General features: G+C 33.7%; 2 protein-coding genes across 2 annotated transcripts in view; both read left to right on the top strand.

Moving 5' to 3' along the window:
• Positions 1 to 3,464, top strand: part of LOC139691966 (ATP-dependent translocase ABCB1-like) — a 66,945-nt gene extending 63,481 nt beyond the window's left edge. The window contains exons 25-27 of the mRNA XM_071589940.1: positions 1,395 to 1,616; positions 2,550 to 2,696; positions 2,799 to 3,464. Coding sequence (XP_071446041.1) covers positions 1,395 to 1,616; positions 2,550 to 2,696; positions 2,799 to 2,993 — 564 coding nt within the window. The 3' untranslated portion in view covers positions 2,994 to 3,464. The remainder of the gene's footprint in view (positions 1 to 1,394; positions 1,617 to 2,549; positions 2,697 to 2,798) is intronic.
• Positions 3,465 to 9,650: 6,186 nt separating this feature from the next.
• Uch (Ubiquitin carboxyl-terminal hydrolase) lies at positions 9,651 to 21,342 on the top strand. Its single transcript, XM_071590176.1, has 7 exons — positions 9,651 to 9,683; positions 9,978 to 10,106; positions 15,547 to 15,692; positions 16,831 to 16,972; positions 18,054 to 18,129; positions 20,392 to 20,450; positions 20,574 to 21,342. Exons 1-7 carry the CDS (start codon positions 9,651 to 9,653, stop codon positions 20,658 to 20,660), a joined length of 672 nt encoding a protein of 223 aa, XP_071446277.1. The 3' UTR covers positions 20,661 to 21,342.
• Positions 21,343 to 22,050: the final 708 nt, after the last annotated feature.

Raw genomic sequence — 22,050 nt, forward strand, 5'->3', positions numbered from 1 at the left:
TTCTTAAGTATACATATTAGTAGCACAAATTCTCTGAAAGAAAAAACAGGATGCCAGTCAAGAAGGGATAGTTATCTTTTGTTAACCTCTCTACAAAGGTGTCATCTACATTTTTACTGCTAAATTTTTCTTATTGTTTTACATGCTTGAAATGTCCCTATTGTGCAACTCCATTCCAAGAATTCATAACTAATTGAGCATCACATTTTCAATTGCTTCATTCATCTCATGTTTTTAGTCAATTTATCCCATCCTTGATGGCCGCAAGGAGAAAGTACTCTAAAGGAGTTAATGTGCACTGTAGTTTGCATTTGGGAGAAGTTCCCAGGCATCTTCTATAGTTTTTCAATTCAATCGTAAGTAATGTCAGTCATCTTCGTATTGAAGGGTAATCCTGTTCATGCCTAGGCTTTTGCCATCCAAGTTTAATACTGGCTGGAAAGCTCCTGTAGCCACCTCTGCCATCTACAGACCAGGAGGCTGTTCCTATAACCTTGAGGGTTAAATCACTTATTTGGTTGGTTTTTTTCCGATGTTATTTGATTTATGGATCAAATTCATGACATACACTCCCTATTTTCATCAAAAATAAATCCCAATCTGTTTTTCAACTAAACCAGGATTAATGGTTGAAATTAAAGCTGACTAGGTACAGAACCCTATGTGATGTGGAATTCATATTGTAAAACTAAATTTAGGTGTATTCAGTTTGATGACAATAAGGTATAAATTGAGCATAGTAGAGAAAAGGACTTTTCAAGACCATTGATATCTTATAATCTAGCCAATAATCATACATCAATCATGGGAGGATGCCAAATAGTGGGTCATTAAAACTTGCAGAATGTAAAAATCATTTGCCTTGACTGGGATTCGAACCCGGATCCCTCAATGTTCGGCCAAGTGCTTTAGCCATTTAAGCTATCAAGGCTATCCTCGTACATTGCAAAATTTTGTGGGATTTAAAGGAACAAGATGTTGTGAAGAAATACCATATTTTGTAACATCTTGACCCAAAATTTTGGAGTGTATGAGGATAGCCTTGATACCTTAAATGGCTAAAGCACTCAGCCGAACATCGAGGGATCTGGGTTCAAATCCCAATCAAGGCATATGATTTTTTACACTCTGCAATTGTTGCATTACAATGGATATTAGTGAATGACTCGGTTAAAAAGTTACTGCCGTGACATCTACCGCAGTTTCTTGTAATTGATCATTAAGCCATTGTACTCTTGGTACCCTAAAACTAAACTGCATCTGACTAGTCATTCTCCTCAGCTCACTTCTATTGGTACTCATCAATGTAAATTATCAAGTGGTAGGGGTGCAAGGAATATTTGCACTTACACCAAATGTTTATACTACTGATATTTTCTTAACTTTCATTCCAGCTAGTAGATGGCTTTGACATAAGAACTATGAATGTTGCTCACCTGAGAGCCTCCATGGGTGTTGTCACTCAAGAGCCAGTGTTGTTTGACTGCAGCATTAGAGAAAATATTGAATATGGCGTTTGTGGCTTGTCATCTTCCAAGATATCCATTTCTGACAATGATGTTGTCCGTGCTGCACGTACAGCCAATATTCATGAATTCATTGCCAGCTTACCTGAGGTAAAGAATGATTATAATTTGCAAGTTTATTTGATTGTTGAAGACAATGAAGTCCATCATTGTGTACATCTGAGTAGTGAAATTAAATTATCATAACAATTTCTCAACAAAATAGTCACTTAACAAGCCTATTTTTTGAGCCTTAGTTCAAATAATTGCTCGTCAACTGTATATGTTGCATGGCCCTCTGAGATTGGGTAGTTCACATACAAATTTAACTTAATTTCTCCATTCAGGTGAAATTCATTGGTTTTTAATGAGCTATTAATTATAATTTGGCAATGGAAAATCTCATTGGGAACAAAGAATTGTCAGTAGTTTAATATAAGTACAATTTTGATGCAAATTACCTGGAGTCATTATTGTATTCAAGGAAAAAATGATTAGTGTATATTTTATCTATATATCATAAGAATGCCAAATTAATGATGGAAAACATTTTAAAAATATGCAATCCTATAATTAATTTCAGGGGGCACAAAGTGTTTAAATTAAGAGGGGTTACTGATGCTTAATGTAGATTGTTTAGGCCGACATAATGACTAAGAACAATATTTTCCTGGCATTTTAATACATTCATCCTTGTTAGCATTTTTCAGGCTCTTATAATTTGCATGAATATTCATGTCACTGTAAACCCAGAGTAGAATCTTTTAGAATATATTGTTTATCTAAACCTTGTAATAAATGTAATAATTATAGCCTCAATGAAATGTATGCCATTAGAGATTGAATTTATTGGCAATGATAATGGAAGCAGGTTGATTGACGCTTCATTGTGAGATCCTTCATCAAATAATCTAGTTGAAAATTTTTGTAAAAATTTCTTATTGCGGTTGATGTGTTTCCTGCAATAATGGAAATATGCTAATGCTTAAGCATGGAGGAATGTTGAGAGAGTAACAGAGGAATTTTTTGATTGCTTTACAACAGGGCTATGACACATTAGTTGGCGAAAGGGGTACTCAGCTCTCTGGTGGGCAGAAGCAAAGAATAGCCATTGCCAGAGCTTTGATTCGAAATCCGAAGATTTTGCTTCTAGATGAAGCAACTTCCGCTCTGGACACAGAGAGTGAAAAGGTGAATTTAATTTTGCATGCATTTTTTTAGCTGTCAATCCTTTTTTATTATACTTTTGATTTTAGGCACTTAAACAGTTTTTGAGTACACTTTTTTTTTCAGGTGGTCCAGGAAGCATTGGATAAGGCTAGAGAAGGTCGCACATGCTTAGTGATAGCCCATCGTCTTTCTACTATCATAAATGCTGATAGCATAGCTGTAATCCACAAGGGGCGGGTTGTAGAGCAGGGTACCCACGAAGAGCTAAAAGCCCTACAAGGACACTATTATCATCTTATAACTGCCCAAAAAGTTTAATGAACATGACTTGCATGCTGGTATTTAATTAAAACATATTTGACATCATGGGTATTATAAATGGTTTGGTGCTATTTAATGTTCTTATAGAGTAAAATGCATGTAAAATCTTTTAAATTCTTCAAGGTTGTTGTATATATCATTGCTATGTTAAATGTAAGATTTTATATTGACATTGATTTTTTAAATTTGATATTTCATAAAGGGTGCACAATTTTCATTGCAAGAATTGAAATCTGTTCAACATTTGAGGGTCTGTGATGTGATGCATTTTTTTTAACAAAAAGTTCTTACCCTGCTTTTGTTTTATGTGAAGCAATCATAGTGAGATGAATGGTTTTATGTAATCAGTTGTTGCTTGTGCATTTATTTCCGAAGAATTGTCAATGGCATTTATCTTTTTGAATGCATCAATTAGAAAATATTGCTCCTGTGTATTTTGTAAAATGAATTTTGAATCTCTACACCAAAGGCTTTTTCATATTATTTTGACATTTTCCCACATTTTTAGCATACATTTGAAGGCATTAGCTGGCATGTAGCAGGTAATGAAGTATGGATTTCATTAGGGCATCATTTCTTACAAAAAACTTTTAAAAAGTAATGGTGCTCAAAATTGGTAGCTCTAATTATAGTGCTCTCTTATCCTTCCACATCTCCACTTCTTTATATTATAATCCCACGCTCCTCATTTATTCATTTTACTTTTCCTACTGGTTGACAAGAGACAAAGAAAAATTTTGGTTGGTTTTGCAATTGAGGAGGGTTATGGAAAAAAGTTTATAGATTTTATTTAGAAGATTCCTGAAATTGGTTCAAAATGAGAATTAATATTCTGATATAAAAATAAATGAATTTTAAATAATTAGAATAGTAATTCTGATCCTGTTAACCATGATTTTTCATGCTTGGTAACTCAAGTGAACACCCTTTTAAAAACATTTGTGCCTTAATGTTAATATAATAGTTTCCTGGAATAATGCAGCTCATGTGGTGAAAGAAATCGTGTGAGAATAATTTCCATATTGATTCATACTACAGTGGATAAATGACATTTTACAGTTATTCATGATGGAGATTTCAAATTTTTCAGTGCCTAAGTGGAATTAGCTTTGGCTTTATTATGTAATAAATACAGCTTGATAATGAATTCTAGAAGTAGATGATGCTCTGCCTAATGGCAATTGATATAGCACTGTGAACAAGAAGGTCAAATGCTCGAGGGAAATTGCATTTACATTGTATTCAAATCGTAGGTACAATCCACAGCTACCAGTAACTTGAAAAAAACTTTTAAAAAGTAATGGTGCTCAAAATTGGTAGCTCTAATTATAGTGCTCTCTTATCCTTCCACATCTCCACTTCTTTATATTATAATCCCACGCTCCTCATTTATTCATTTTACTTTTCCTACTGGTTGACAAGAGACAAAGAAAAATTTTGGTTGGTTTTGCAATTGAGGAGGGTTATGGAAAAAAGTTTATAGATTTTATTTAGAAGATTCCTGAAATTGGTTCAAAATGAGAATTAATATTCTGATATAAAAATAAATGAATTTTAAATAATTAGAATAGTAATTCTGATCCTGTTAACCATGATTTTTCATGCTTGGTAACTCAAGTGAACACCCTTTTAAAAACATTTGTGCCTTAATGTTAATATAATAGTTTCCTGGAATAATGCAGCTCATGTGGTGAAAGAAATCGTGTGAGAATAATTTCCATATTGATTCATACTACAGTGGATAAATGACATTTTACAGTTATTCATGATGGAGATTTCAAATTTTTCAGTGCCTAAGTGGAATTAGCTTTGGCTTTATTATGTAATAAATACAGCTTGATAATGAATTCTAGAAGTAGATGATGCTCTGCCTAATGGCAATTGATATAGCACTGTGAACAAGAAGGTCAAATGCTCGAGGGAAATTGCATTTACATTGTATTCAAATCGTAGGTACAATCCACAGCTACCAGTAACTTGAAATGATTTAGCTCTTTCTTTCTTTTTTCTCAATTCATGGCAATATGCAACTTCAATTGATATATCATTATATCTGAACAATTGTAACTGATAGCATTTGTTCTCTTATGAATCAAACCTTTTTGAAAAATTCAGTTAAGAGTTGTTTGTTTGAAACTTATCATAATAAAATGAAATCACTGTATAACACAACTGAATAGTGTTGGCAAGAATTAATAACGAGAAGTGTTGACAAAATGGATGTTCTTTCTAATTTTTCTTTAAGTTAGTTAAACAATCACTCAAATGAATTGACACAAACCTTTTTTTATTTATCAATGATAACTAATCATGAAACCATTTTAATCTCAACTTCTCTAGAACACTTAATCAAATCACATGAAGTATAAAGTAAAACTTTGCTAACTACTTAGAGAAAATGTTGGATAGAAGCAGAAAATTAAATGGCACACTTGAGTCTAAAGTTGGCTTTGTTATTTCATTGGTATCAAGCTATTATCATTCTCAAATGTCTCGGAGACTGAGCATCTTACAAGGTTTATGTGGGTGAAATGAAAACTAAACATGTGATTTTGCAGGGACCAGCTAAGGTGTAAGCTGGTTTAAGCCTCTCCACAATTCTCTCTCTCCCTAACCTCCATTGTTTTCACTTCTTAATTTGTATTCTACGTTGCCAAACTGCAGTTGCCTTCATCAAATAAAGGTTAATGTTAGTTTTTAACATTTCAATGTTGTAACTTGATTTTTGTAATTGAATCACCCAAGTCAATTTTTTTAAACTATTCAAATGTAGGTTTTTGAATTCATTGGGCAATAATGGTGTATACATATTGTATTAGAGCATGCATAACCTATGCTCTTTGAGGAAGTAATCAGGAATGCATTTTTCTATTTTTGAACTTTTTGTCAAGACTTCATAAATACAGCTAATTTTATTTTAGAGTAGCTCATTGTTCCTCAAGAGATTTTGTACAGCACTTGATTCTGATGTCATGACTTTATACATGCAATCCTGTATTCATACAGTGGGACTAAGGCCACAAAGAGTGGAGAAAAATCATTGTGATGATCTAAAAATGTTGACAACATTTGTGAGTATATAGTTCATTCTGTTTTCCCAACTAGATTCAACTCAAGCTCCAAACCAAACCCCAAATGACCAATTGGCTCACTTCTTGATCAATTTTTGATATAGTTCAGTTTCTGTGCACAATCACCTCAGTAATAAACTTTCCCAATTGGTCCATGACTTCCATGATGACAATTTTAGGGTGTCTATAGCTATTGCTCTGCCATAAATGTTGCTCTAAGGGAGCATAGAAGTTACTGTGGCTTCAAGTGAAGTGGTTGTGAACATCATAATTTTTAAATTAATTGGTACAATTTTAAGGGTTAGACATATTAGCATGATATACAAAACATGTAAATGCAGGGAAAAAGTAAGACACCCAATTTTTTAAATTTGGAATAAGGTGGTGTCTGAAAATGTTTGTTTACAATCAATATGATACCCCTTTTTAGCTAATTAAATATTGCGGGTGTATGAGGTGAGGAGCCCCAAAACAGAATACCATAAGTTAAATGTGACTAAAACCTGCTGTAGTATACAACGAACAGGACGTAGAAAGATACAGATTTTATCTTATTAGTAAGGATGTACATCATTTTGAAAAGCATATCCTACTTAGCTTAAAAGCCAAGATATTGATATCTTTCTCATAAATAAGTAGTGTCAAGGCCAAACCTAGAAATATCAAGGATTACACCTTGGATGCCTAAGGAGTAGTTGGTCATCCATATGATCTGGAAGAGTATTGTGAAATTAATTATTGTTTTTAGAGCAGATGATTTTGGGCTCTCCAATATTCATATATAAAAGGTTAGTAAAAAAGTCTTTGCTTAAATGAGAACAGGAACTCCGATTTTCTCAACAATGAAGGCCCGAGCTGTCTCAACAATATACATCTTGTCAAACTCAACTGTGTTATATAATACTCTACAATCCTTGCTTGACAAAATTTCTATTGGCCAGATATCCCATTCATTTCTTTCTATCATTGAGCAACTTCATTTATTCTGTAGGTAGTGACCCTAGGATTATGATTTATATTACTAAAAGGTGTTTGAGCATGATTTCAAATAAAATTTCGGAAAATAATTCATCATTTTGAGACATTTGAATGAAATGCTTCTTCCCTTCATAAATAAAAGCTGTATGCATATTTCATTGGCACTGTAGGGGGTGGTATAAAAAGTAAGGAGCAAACTTTCCTATCATGTGTCAAACCAACCGTCTGAGTCGATGACTACAATGATGGATTGGAAAAAGTTTGGCATGGTTTTCATATTTATGGAAGAAACCTTGGTTAAATCTACTCTTGGTATCTGAAATGCTTTAAGCCAAAGTCTGGTTTTATAGGCAAGAGTAAAGGTCATTAGAAAAATCGTAAAATCATTGGTTGTAATTCTGTAATTAAGCTAACTCCTTTCTTAAATAGTGTCATTATCCCTGAGCAGCATGGTTTCACTAAAGGAAGATCAACACTCGCTAATCTTTTGGTTTTTCAAAAGTTTCTCTGAGAAGTTAAAGAAAAAAAGCTTACAAACAGATATAATATATATCGACTTCAATAAGGCTGTTAGTCATGATCATCTTCTTAGGAAGTTGGATGCATTGGGAATGAATGGTATCCTACTTGACTGGATGGAAAGTTATTTGACCAACAGAGAAGTAGTAGTAAAAATTTAATGCATCTAAAAGTAAATGTTTCTTTCTATCCCTTATCAGGTGTTGCCCAAGGATCTCATCTGGGTCCACTATTATTTAACTTATTTATAAATGATATGATAATGGCATTAGACCCAATTATTTTTCTTTTGCATGCCAATGACTTGAGCAGTTTTTTAACTGTTCAAAAAATTGATGATCACCTAACTCTGCAAAACTGCCTTTATAGGCTTCAAATCTGGTGTGAGCATAACTATCTAAATTTCAATAAAAACAATGCTATTTTGCAACATGCAGCCATAAAAGGAGTCCACAGCAATATAAATATAGACTAAGCAATTATCCTATGGCCTGATTACCAATTATAAAAGACCTAGGAGTTGTATTTGACTTACAGTTAACATTCCATCAACATTATAATTATGTTTAATCTAAGGCATACAAATCGCTTTTATTTATTTTCTGATAGTGTAAAAACTTTAATCACATAAAGTCATTTCAAGTTCTGTTCATCTCATAAGTTAGGCCTCTCTGTGGATACTGCTCTACTGTTTGGTGGCTTTATTACAAACTACGTATTAATAAAATCGAATGTGTTCAAAGAAAATTTGTGCGCAAAATTGCATTCAATTTTCACAAAGATCTTTATATTTATCATGAAATGCTATCTCTAGCAAATCTTCCCTCCTTGAATTTTATGTTTTCAGGCTTGACTTTGTGGATATCCATTATCACTGATGTAAAAATACCAATGCATCTTTCTACTTAATTTTATTCGGTACAACTAGTTTTGAAGCATTGGAGTCATCCTTAGGTGCCTTCAGTGATCTGAAAATGTAGAATGTATCTTTATGTAATATCTACCTATATGTGAATGTTTTCATAATTGTTTTAACTAATCCATGGTTTTGCCTTTCTTTTTGTGAAAGAGTTATTCATGTTAATAAATATCTAACCACTTTAGCCATTGCAAGGTTATCTTGTTAGATACAGAGAGGGTACATGGTACTCTTTAACGAAGTGTTAATCAATGCAAAAATAGATCTATAGTATCCTCATTTGATTTTAGGAGCAATCAAAATAACCAAACAACCGTCTAATTATTTTAGGAAAGACAACTATCATTTCAGCTGAATATGTGAAAATACACCAAATAACCAATGAAAAATAATGGATTGCTTAATATTTTTGAAAAGTTAGTTTTTCAACAATGGTCAACGGCTTTATCGGTTTATACTATGTCGACAAATAAACAATTATTACGACAATATTCTCAGTAGGAAGAACAAAATGTTGAGTTTTGTAAATATATAAGCTTCGTATGAATCAAGATAAACCAAAAACATTAAAAAAAACAAAACTTAAAAATTATTCAGATTTATTGGGCTTTATATTAATTCAATATGAATAAACTATGATCATCTTGATAGCATGGGGAATACAAATTATATCAGGGTCATTATTTTGGAACATTGATTAGTGATTTGCTTTCTTTTCTCTGATTTTACAAGGCATGAAGTAAATAATATAGAAATTTTATTTTAGACTTTAAGTCTTGCCCATGAGAAGATTTTTTCTTCATCCAAACCAAATGTCACAACAATGCAAAACTATGAAATGTTTGAGTTCACCGCGAATTAGTCTTGAATGTGTCTTGGGTGTTCATTTAATGATCTAGTTCTAAAAATCGCCACAGTGTCATCAGTGGTGTGACATCCAATACTTGAGAACTTGGTCGGGTGCCAAATCTTGCTGGAGGTATTCACTAAGCCGGTTTTCTGTTAGTGCGACTGACATTCTCAGTAATTCAAGTAAATTTTGACTTAAATTGGTCCGTGTTTATTATATCTGTGATTTTCTCATCAAATTACGAGACTTTTAGAAAATACGCCCGTTTTAACCAACTCTATCTTTATTGTGTAAACTGAGATATAAAACTTTTCAAAATGTCTTGGTTACCATTGGAATCGAATCCCGACGTAAGTTTTATTATATCACTATTACTGTAGCCACATATTCGTGATTAATTTATTTTAGAACTATTGATTTCTTACTCCCGATTTTCTTTTTATAGGTCATGAACAAGGTAACGTCATAGGTGTGGTCATGCACGAAGTAATAACGAGCAGCATAACGAAAATTTTAGGTTATGTAATTTACGCCATAATCATATTTTGTGTGGTGAAAATCTAATTTTAGTATTAATGCCTTAAGAAGCCCATCGTAACAGAAAATCTATAAATTCAATTAGAGTCTATTTCCTATCAATGTAGTACCTGCAAAGTCTTGGCGTTCCAGATAATTGGCAAATTGTTGATGTGTACGGGCTAGATCCGGAGCTTCTATCGACAATTCCTCAGCCAGTTGCAGCTGTGCTGCTGCTTTTCCCAACCAGCGATAAGGTAAAGTTAAAGTAGTTTGGAAATTGTCAAATTTTCAATGTGCTGGCACATTTAACAAGTGATTCTTAACGAATGAATTGTTCGCAATCAATTTAAATCACTCTAGCAGTTCTAGTCCTTATATTTGGATGCATAGCGTTGGATGAAAAAAATATTTCAATTCATGAAAAAATGTGGTGTAGCAGCCAAACGATTTGATCTTCGGGCCATTCGTAAGGTTTCGGGTTAAAACAGGGTTCTTATCCAAGATACTACTGGCTTAAACCAAGTTGTGTAAAGTTATGGGTTCTTACCAGTAATCTCTGGCATAGAAGGTACCCCATTATCCTGAATGTGAATTTTGTCTGGCCTTACCTGTCAAGATCCTCATCCATAGGATGATCACTGATTTCATGTTGTCACTTACAAATGTGAATAAGTGAAAATCCATTGGAAAAGTTTAAGTATGGGTTTGTGTAAATCACCGTTTAATGGATATAAACTTTCAACTTTCCGTGCCTAATAAATATGGCATATACATCGCTTAATTTCAACGTTCATACTTCCTTACCCTGGTGAAATGGGTTTTCCCGATTTTGAGCACAGTCATTCTACGGCAGCCATTTGAAGTATACATTGTTGTGAAGCCTGGCCAAAGGAATAGGGTTATCAAAAGGGTTGTAATATATTAGATAATGTTCCCTAATAATCAATATTCTATTATACAACACGGGTATGGTGATAAACCAAGAATTTAAATTAAACCTAACATAGTCCAGTGATGTAGTAGAAAGAGTTACCTTGAGGATATTTCTATTAAGCCATTTTTTCACTAATTTATAGAATATTGATAGTTAGCAAAAGGACAATTCAGTATAGTCGCATGGAAAGCAAATTTTGAAATTTCAGGTTCTAAATTTTGTAAATATTTTTAAAAAAATTTAATTTTAAAGCTCTTGAAGTGCATTTTCTTTCTAATAATAGAAAGTGTCAAACATCCCTTTTAGATTGAGAAAAATTAAATAGTGTACAGACTGATAATTGCAATAATTCCAGGTAATCCGAATTTTGCCTTAAACCATCGCTGTAAAAAATATATTTTAAGTATTCGCTGATCAGATCCAGAGAATACTTAAATTCTACAAACAAAAGCACATTTTTTAGCTGTTAAGTAATAAAAATCTTAGCATAACTATGTATTCCAAAGCAGCTTTATTTAAAATTATCCTGCCCGTATAATTAAGAAAGCTGATGTAGCTATTGCAAGATTCTCTAACTTGCACTAATTACATAAATTTGACCTGACTGTGAAGTATATTCATTCTAACTTCATCCTTGTTAGCTCTTGATGTTCAGTCTGCTTCAATCATTTGCTGTGGGTGGTTCAGTTCAATATTTTTCTTTGATTTTTTCATTTTTTAATGTTATACAATCATACGAATTCATATTTCAAATAAAAACATGTACGTTGTCAAAGGAAGGAATACAAGCAGGCGGTAGAGAAAATCATGGAGGATGGTAAAGGGCTTAGTACTATCAAAGAAAAATGGGAAATGATCAAGAAAGGGTTGTCTAAAGCCGCAAAGGACACTATTGGAACCGTTAACGCTAAAAGGACTAGGAAACCATGGATCACGGATGAGATAATTACAAAGATGGATGAGCGGCGAAAATGGAAGAATGTCAATACAGAATTAGGCAAAATGAAGTACAAAGAATTGAACAATAAATTGAGGCGGGCTATAAATAAAGCAAAGGAAGCATGGTGGAAGATGCAGTGCGAGGATATGGAAAGTCTGCAGAGGAAGGGTGAAATTGGTGTGCTGTACAGCAAAGTTAAATCGTTATCAGGAAGTAAGAAAGGAAGAGCTATGCTAACAGTTAGAGATAAGGTGGGTAAGGTAATAGTTGATGCAGGAAAGATCCAAGAGAGATGGAAGGAGTATATAGAAGAACTGTATAGTAAAGAACTCAGACCAACAAAGTTAGACATTGAAAAAGAAAATGATGTAGAGGAAGACAGCTTAGGTCCAGGCATACTAGACAATGAGATAGAAAGGGCATTAAGGGAGATGAAACTAAATAAGGCCGTGGGGGTAGATAACATTCCCGTGGAACTTTTAAAATGCTTAGGAAAATGTGGGAGGAAGAGGCTATATGGGCTGATCCGTAGCATTTATGAGGAGGGAATCTGGCCGGAAGACTTTGTGAGATCAGTTTTAGTTCCTATTCCGAAAAAGGTAAAGGCCAGTCATGTGAGGACTATAGGACAATTAGTTTGATATCCCACGCAGCTAAAGTTGTTCTCAGGATCATAAACAAAAGGATAGAGAGTAGGGCAAATGATTACTTAGGGGATGATCAGTTTGGGTTTAGGAAGGGGACAGGTACGCGTGATGCCATTGCAGTATTGAGATTATTAATCAAGAGGAATATAGAACACAACCAGGAGGTATTTGCCTGTTTCGTAGATTTCGAAAAAGCGTTTGATAGGGTGAATTGGGAAAAACTAATGAGTATATTGCAGAAGATAGGAATAGATTGGAGGGAAAGGAGGCTAATCCGCAACCTGTACATGTCTCAGACTGCTCGGGTGCGGGTGGGAAACGGGGAGTCAGGATGGGCAGTGTTAGGAAGGGGTGTAAGGCAGGGTTGCCCATTATCACCGTTGCTGTTCAACCTGTATGCAGAGGAAATGATCAAAGAGGCATGGGAAGAACTCGAGGTAGGAATGAAAGTGGGCAGGGAATTCGTAAAATCAGTTAGGTTTGCTGATGACCAAGCTTTAGTTTGTCAGTCAGCCAAGGGGCTGCAGGCATTGCTGAGTGAATTGGAAATTCAGTGCGACAGGTATGGGATGAGAATCAATATTAATAAAACAAAGGTTATGCGATTTTCTAGAAAGAAAAAGGCCAAGCTTAACATTAAAATAGGAGGGCAAAAACTAGAGCAGGTAGAACAGTTTACGTATCTCGGTAGTGTTTTGGACCAACACGGTCAAAGTAGTAGGGACGTAAGGAGAAGAATTGCGCTAGGCAAAGAGGCTTTCACAAGGAGGAGGGAGTTGATGACAGGGACTTTGAGTAAGGATGTTAAGAAAAGACTCGTAAAAACTTTGATATGGAGCGTAGCTATGTACGGTGCGGAAACGTGGTCATTGAAGCAGGAGGATAGACGTAGATTGGAGGCTTTTGAAATGTGGGTGTGGAGAAGAATGGAGAAGGTGAAATGGACAGAGAAGAAAACAAATGAGGAAGTACTTGGTATGGTCGGCGAAGAGAGGGGTTTGTTGGGAGCAATCCTATGGAGGCAGGAAAAGTGGATGAAGGGGGTGTTGACCGGCAGTGGGATGTTGAAGACTGTGATAGAGGGTAGAATGTTGGGCAAAAGAGGAAAGGGAAGGAACAGGATAGGGATGTTGGACGGGATGAAGGGAGGAAGAAAGTACTCAGAGATGAAGAGGGACCTGATATAGAGTAGGATGATGGATTTTGTGTTTTGTTAGGAGTAATAAAATATTTTTTGGTAGTTCTGTCCATCCAAAAACCTAACTTACCCGGTAGATTAACTTAAAAAAACGTTGTCTCTCAAAGGATTGATAAGTAGTGGGAACTTCAATAGAAATTGGAAATGATAATTTCTTGTGCCACTATTACTTTAGATTTTATGATATTATTGTTAACAACATGATTTGCAACTCTGAAAAGTGAGAACTATGTGAAAAATCAAACTTTCCTTATCCATATTGTAGATGCTGTTAGTGTTTTGAATTGAATTATATCTACGCTAGACATTGATCCTTCACCATTTAAGGCTCCTTCATGATAAAATTAGACAAGAGCTTGATACTGTTTAAGACCAAAGTTAGAAATGGAGGAAACATCAATTCCCTCTACATTGTCCAAAATATTTAAAATTTAGAGTGTCAATGATCCACTGAAGATTCTATTTAAAAATTGAGTTCTCTGAATCTTCTAATTGGCTGACTAAGATTGAGTTAGACTTATTGTAGACCTTTTCCTGTCATAAAAAATTCAACTACTATCTCTAGTACCACACATTTAATTAAGAGTTAGCTCAAGGGACATATGGTTGTCACCAATTAATTCATATATGATTGATCATTTTTGTCGAATTAGGAAGGAAAACACGTATCCATCTACAACTTAAGTCTTATGTTGGCCGCCCTATCCATGGTTACTGATTCCTGGCGATTACAGCTATGGGGTCAAGTTCCTGAGAGGACCCTAATAAAAACGATGCTATTTGTATAAACATAAATAAAGAAAGGGTTAAAAAGCTATGTGCCCAGAAAAGGAAATGCATAAAAATTTTTAAAACAGGAGAATAACTCATTGGCCTTGGAAGTTTTTTCTCCATCTGAAATGAGTTAATGTTCAGCCAATTGAAGCAGTATGTACCTGCTTGCACTGCAGTAGCAAAATTAAATTGCATTACAAATGTCATTAATGTCACTGGGATAAAACCAGACCTATAATCCTAAGTATGTTGTCTTTCTTTGTTTGTTGACTTTCCAGTTTGCCCATACACCAAGATTTTTCTCTCTTGAAGTTATAATTGGCTGGCATTCTATTATCAGAAAGGAAATGCACTTCAAGAATTTTGAAATAAAAACATCTAGCCCTAATAGTTCCTGAGAAACTGAAATTTTAAATTTTGCTATCAACACAGCTCTTGCAAGTTGCCATTTCTTGCTCATTTTCATAGTACTTGGTGACACCATTGGTGGCACCATTGGTGACACCATTATTTTCTACTAAATGTGTTTGAAATACTTATTTTCTCAGAGGTAACTGCATTAACTTGTTGAAAGACTTGGCGGTGGCCACTTGAAATCTCTTTGCCCGATCTGATAATATGGAAAGCCTTTTAATTGTCCGAAGGCATTAACTTTCCTATTATCAACCTCCATATCTGATGCTCTATTGCTACCAGCATTGAATTTTTTTATTATTCGATTTTTAAGACTCAGTGTCACTGAGGCCCATTGTATATTCAGTTTAACATTGCATTTTTCTAGTAATTTTCAGCCCTTCCTTTACTAGAACTCCAGTCTTAGTTTAATCTTATTCTTTCATGAGAGTTCCTAAGTGCTAGGGTGTAGACCTTGACTATTAGTTCTTAAAGTAGTTTAAATTTACTTATTTAAAGGTATGATTTTAGTCTTCTTTTGCGTTAAATCTCTATCTGCTCTATTGATTCTGCAATGGCCAGTAGAATGATGATGACTTGTTAAAATATAAAATTATTCCGTGTAGTTCTTTCATAGAAATATTTTGTGTTTTTGTCTGTGGATTGTGTGTTGGATGAATTAAATTTTAAACTTTGTAGCTAATGTAGCAAGTTGGCGCATATTTTACTTTTTTTGTGGATTGCCTATAGTATATGTTCTTTTAGTGAAGACTGATGAATTCGACTGATTTTTCTTAAATTTTAATAGTATGAAGAGCATAAAAGCAAGGAGGAGGAGAATCTCAAGAAGTCTGGTGATGTTTTCCCAGAGAATGTGTACTATCTCAAACAAGTTGTTAGCAATGCATGTGGAACCATTGCCCTCATCCACAGTGTTGCCAACAATACTGATAAGTAAGTAGATTTATCATTTCATTTGACTTAATTTGGAGAAAGCATATTCATATAAAATGTGATATACTTAAATTCATTGTGTATCTCAAGGGCTGTGTAGGCCTATAGTAATAAATTATTATTTTTATTGTTACGTAAACCAAGTTATCTAATGTAATGAACAAGGGAGGAATGTTTATCATTAGAAGCCAAGAAAATTATTTGAGAATGGACTCAGTCAAGCTGTTAGGTCCCAATGTAACTTAGTTCAGGTTGTCAGGTATAGGTACATAAATTTGTAAATATAACAATTGAAGTCGAAATTTATTTTTTACCCTTTCTCTGACATCCTACGAGAAAACCCCTGGTATCTTGCCAGTCCTATCTGTTCGTGGTATTGAATCTTTATTGGTGGAAAATATTGAATGAATATATGCAATGGTTTCCTATAATTATGTTAAAAATATTTTACCAAATATTTTTCATGCCCACCTCTTGAACATTGCATTCCAATCAGTTTTATCTGAAATCTTAGGTTTTTTGGGTGTTAATACTAAAAAGTATTAACCTTTGGGTGTGAAGCTATCAGATGGAAGGATGCTATTTTTTCATGGGAAATAGACTTTGCCTAGTTACTAGCAACATGTAAATAATGTTCTAATTAATTCCATGTACATATTTAATTAGCAGCTCCATAAATGTGAGCTGTGGGTCTATATTAACTGGTAGCTATTTTGCCTTTTGCGATGGAATTTAAATTGTCAAAATGGAAGTAATACCATTTAATGGGAAAATGATAAATTTGTGGCATAGTATTGGATTTCATCTCCCCAAGTGGGGAAATACTTTTTTTTTATTGGTCATAAAATTAGTTTTCCAAGGAAAACCAAAAGAGCAATAACTAATAGGGTACCTTGCATACTTGGACCAACCTTCTTAAACGATGTTCATTTATGGGTGACTGTTTAGAACTGGAGAAAATGCTGGCAAATATTGGAAGTAGTCTCATCTGTACGTGACATGTTTCTTTCCATTTGAGATTCAGGCCTCCAAATGTCAATGCAAAGACAGCTCTTATCCAGTTTTCTCAGAGCGATGGGAAACCATTTTAATTCAAGGATAAACTTTGTGCTGATTTTTTGTTATTTATAATTTTCAGAATTGATCTGAAGGATGGAGATTTGAAACGGTTTTTGCAAGAATCTCTGACAATGAACCCAGAGGAACGTGGTGCAAAGCTGCTTGATGCTGATGGAATAATCAGCACTCACAAGAAGGTGGCTCAGGAGGGTCAAACTGAGGTCTGTATGATTTTTGCTCTCATGGTTCTATTTTCATCAATATTTCATGTAATAAGCCCCACTTAGTACCGTTAAGTATACCCTATTTTGTAGTACTTATATATGAACCTTTTGACTATCAGAATGAATGCAGTGTGTGTCCCCTGTTGGATAATAGGGAAGAGCGACAAAATTAAGGGGATGTGGGTTATCAAATGAGAGAGAGAAAGGATTGATTTAGACTCTTCAGAATTTATGTTGGCAAAATAACTTCTTATGTGAAATAGGGGCTCTCATTATCTGACTCCTGATTATCTGATAATCTCAGAATGAGATTTTCCCTCAAATCACTCCATTTCCTTAAACTATTCTTCCCCAAGCTTGTTAGCTGCTAACGACAATCCACTAGAAGCTTATTTGCTTGCATAGCCTCTGAGCCTCGAGTTGTATGTGATGATTCTCCTAATGTGTTGCTCCATATTATGTCATGAGAGAGCAACTGTGGCGTTTGCTTTTACCCAATTGCAATGATATCAATATTGCCTTTGGAATACTTAAAAAAGAATTCTGATTATTTGGAAATGAAGATGCGACTGATTGACAACATAATGAAATAAGTCAACGTTACTAAGGGACACATGGTAAATTATATGTTGGTATTTACACTAAAGTTACATGCCCCTGGAGGTTAGGTTAGCATTGAATGTATTCCTGGAATAAGAACACTGCTGAGAAAAATTGTAGGGCTGAATTACTACTGAGGAAGCATTGAAGCATTATTAACGAGTGGACATTGTTCAGAGTTATTTAGCCAAAGAATCTTAATATTACAGTCACTGTAACAAAAATATGTACCAGCTTACCTCTTTGAAAATAATGATTTACAATATAATTGTATTGTTGTTTCCTGTTTTGAATGATTATGCCAAAGAGGTGTTTAGTGAGGTTTTTTTATGTTTGTATTGATTTCAGTGATTTTACTTCTGAATGAACCTTGCAATAATGCTACACAAAATTTTACATCTTTTTGATTTTTCATTTATATTTTAAGATTTGTGGTCACATCTATCAATGATATATAATTGCCTATTTGCTTTCACAGGCCCCTGACTGCAATGATCCAGTCAACTTCCACTTTGTTGCATTTGTGCATAAGGATGGACATCTTTATGAATTGGGTGAGTAGGTTTCTGTGTAATATAATATGTGCATTTCATTAATGATAGCTTTGATTTGCCTGGCAAGCAATTGACAGATTAAATTTATTTCTTTGTTCCTTTTGTATCCATAAACTTATCAAACTAGAAAAAGTCATGCAAAAGATGATTTCTTTACTCATAATCCTTTTAAGAGGTAGCAAATAGGACAGTTGGGGTGATTCTTTCCCCATGCTGGATATAATTGTTCATGTAAATCTTATATTTAGTCTGGATACAGTTGATGGAAAAGATCTATGATTCTCCTGTTGAAGGGCTAGTAGCTGTACCAAGTAAGCATCCAGTGTTGGAATTTAATAGTAATTGGCATAAAATGCCAATTGTAGTGGTTTCAAGACAGAAATGGATTTACTCAATTTAAATTCATTAGAGTTGAATTTATGTCTAGGACATGAACTCTGATGTGGAAAATGGTATGTCTAAATTACGGTTGAGGAAGCTGTGAAGCAGAATTAACCAGTAAACATTGTTCTGAGTCAAGGAATTGAAGATCGATTTATTACAAGTCATACTAATTGGATAGTAATTAATATCTGAAATAGTGGATGTCGTCTCCCAATATGCATATGTTTTGGGATAAAATGTCATGACATCAGCTTCACTGTGGTCGATTAGATTCGCCTTAAGTGCTGGTGCAAATCAAATTTTCTGGGCTACAATGTTGATTTGCTAAATATTACCGTTATTAGAAAACGTTGGTTTACATTTCACTCCAATATGCATCCCTACCTGGAAGTGACATAGTAACTGTCATGACACAGCAAGTGTCATGAATTTCTCCTTTCTGAAATCTCATCATTTTCAAGAGTTCTGATTATTCATGTTAAGAATTTCAATAAGTGCTCCATGGGTGGAGTAAGAGAGTACGTTGGGTAAGCAACATTGACCTGAAGACTTTGGAATGGGCTTTGAAAACCCAAGGAGATTTCACTAATACTGTATGCTGGGAAAGTATCAGAAATATTCTTGTACATTTTTACTTGAATATGGGTGTAAGGATTTTGATGGAATGAAGTAAATCTGCAGTTTTTGAGTCTGAGAAAGCAATTTACCGGGGAATTGGAAATTCTCTGAAAACTCATTTGGAGGAGATATTGGCATTGATTAAAAGAGATTTTATGAATTGTTTTTCGAAAACAAAAAACTTTGCTTTTGGTTGCTTAACCAAGAGTTAAGTTATAGTTATGATTAACAAGGGGGACTGTCTAATGTGTGTGACCCTTAGGAGTTTAATTGTTTGGGCTTAATCTTCCATTTTCTAGTATAAGAAAGCATTATAGCTAGATCTTGACTTTTGGAAAGTGCATCCAAAGAGAATATTAAGAAGTCAGAAATGTAATAATTTTGTTATTGAGGAAGGTCGTTGTTTTGTTACTACTGATAACAATAGCAAAAGTTAGAGATTATTTAAAAAGTATTTTTCTATAGGATTTTGATATCTTTGAGTGAATCCACCATTTTCTCCTTTGATTTAGCTAGTCCTGAATTTTGGGAAATGGGCAGAAGGAAGATGTCAGAAAATAACAGAGAATCCTTACATTTTTATTTATTATATAAATAACAGAAAATTTTTGGGCAACTGTGCTTAGCTGTTTGGTGAACATTGTACATAATGATAATTGGAGAAGTTTTCTGTTCATACTTTTTAGGTCCTAATATAAAATAATAATTTTGATTTTCAAATGGTCTGATTTTTCGTCTTTCATTATTATTCTAGAAGCTTTCAACAAATTATTGTGCTCTTTAAAAAAGTAATTATAACATTTTTTATGGGCAGTGACCTAATTAATAAACCCCCATATATATATGAGAGATTTATTAGCATTTCCCATTCTTTGTTAGATTTTATAATAAAGTAAATCCCTTTGATTTTAATTGTGCATGTCTACCTGTATATTTATTGATTTGGAGAAAATCTGATTCTTGTGAAAGAAATTGATATTTCCTTTGTGACTACTTAGATGTAAATAATGGGTCATTTCCAACTATTGTTTGACTTATCTATTCCTTTATTTATTAGTAACATTTGTTAATTTATTGGAGCCTTGTCTTCTTCCAAGACCTTCAAAAATGAAAATAATCAGCAATTGTTATGTATAAATAATTTATTATAAAATTCAGTGGAAAATATTTTTCTGATCATTCTATTGTATTGTTATTTATTATGATTGTTAAATTATTTTTTCTCACAATATATTTTTTTCTCCTTGTAATGTCTTGCAGATGGTCGAAAGTCATGTCCAATCAACCATGGTAAGACTTCTGATGAAACCCTTCTGCAGGTATGAAGATATTGCTTTGTCTTTTGTTTGATAATTGTATTTGTCTGCATGCATGTAAATCATTGGAATTTTGTATTGTGTTGTATTGCTAATAAGGATTTTACATTGAACTTATACACACAGGATGCTGCCAAGGTATGCCGTGAATTTATGGAACGTGACCCAGATGAACTGCATTTCACAGTTGTGGCATTGACAGGTGCAGCATAAGGACTGATAAGAATGTGATATTTAAAAAATGGAAAATCTGTTGAACAATGCAGCTTGTAAATCCAGTGGTCATAACCTTTTTAATCATAACCAATGGCTAAATGCTTTAAAAGCTTTTGTAAAATGTCATTTGTCTTTCTGTATGTTGTCATAAAAAAAGTTCATATAAACCATTGGCTTGAACTCCAACGATGTGATAAAAGCATATTGAAGGTGGTTGGAGGTTCTCACTACATGCATTTTACTCTGTCTTAACTGAAATTAAAATTACAAAAAGTGATAAAAATGTCAATTGTCTTGTAATAACTTTATAATTCTCATGTTTACATCCAACGCTGCATTTTTTTTGTGTGCTAATGGTGTTTTAAGCTTGGTGTTAATGTGTGGAAATGCACCCAATAACACCTTAGTATTGGCTGTTGCTTAATTCCTGAACCAAAGCGTATATTATTATTATTATTGCAAGTTTCCTATGTAAGTACCACTTGCAGAGTTTGTGTTCATTTCTTGTGTTAAGTCAGAATCATTACATTTACTTAAAAATTACTTTGTGCTAATAAGGATATATTCATAGAACATATTTTATTTTAATTTACATGTATTTTGATATTGAAAAGTGATTGTAATTTTTGAAATGCCAAAAGTGTTTGCATACATCGCAGTACCAAATAAATTTGAAGTGAAAAGACTAATAATTTTCATTAAAATCATCCCTGCAAATTGTATTCTTAGTCTTGCCAACCTAAGAAGAGACCTAGAATACGACAAAAATACTTAATGTGTTGTCTAATAGGTAGGGTAGATATCTGATCTATAATGATCCTCTCCTAAGTATATATAGGAGTTGAGGTGTCTGCGGACTGGAAACCTTGGTGCTGGTCATTTTGGAGGTTGGAGGAGGAATATTTTACTCAGAAAGTTCAATGCCTGTCATGTTGAAATTTTAAAAGATGCCACCAATTCATGTCTAGTTATAACTCCTAACTTATTTGAATAACTATATATACACTATAACATAATTTGAATGATTAGTATTTTATGGGACTATTAATGTTGCCACTGTTACCATTCTTCTTTAGGTGTACCTTTTAGTGAAACAGTGCATCTATATTTTTTTAGATTTTTGGTGTACGTTTTCCAGAAAATCTATGTTCATACTGTAGATAGATAACTTGGCATTATGATTAATTAAAATTGGCAATTTTTCACGAAATAAAATTTATTATGACTGGTTTCAATGTAACTACATCATCATCAGGTTGCTCACCTGATGATGATATAGTTACATTGAGACCGGGCATAATAAATCTTATTTTGGGGAAAATTACCAATTTTAATTAATCATGATCTTCCATCATATCACGCCTGAAGTGTCTCTTTTATATTGGCA

Source organism: Hetaerina americana, unplaced genomic scaffold (genome assembly GCF_022747635.1).
Source record: "Hetaerina americana unplaced genomic scaffold, ioHetAmer1.1.p SCAF_4, whole genome shotgun sequence".
Taxonomy (NCBI): Eukaryota; Metazoa; Arthropoda; class Insecta; order Odonata; family Calopterygidae; genus Hetaerina; species Hetaerina americana.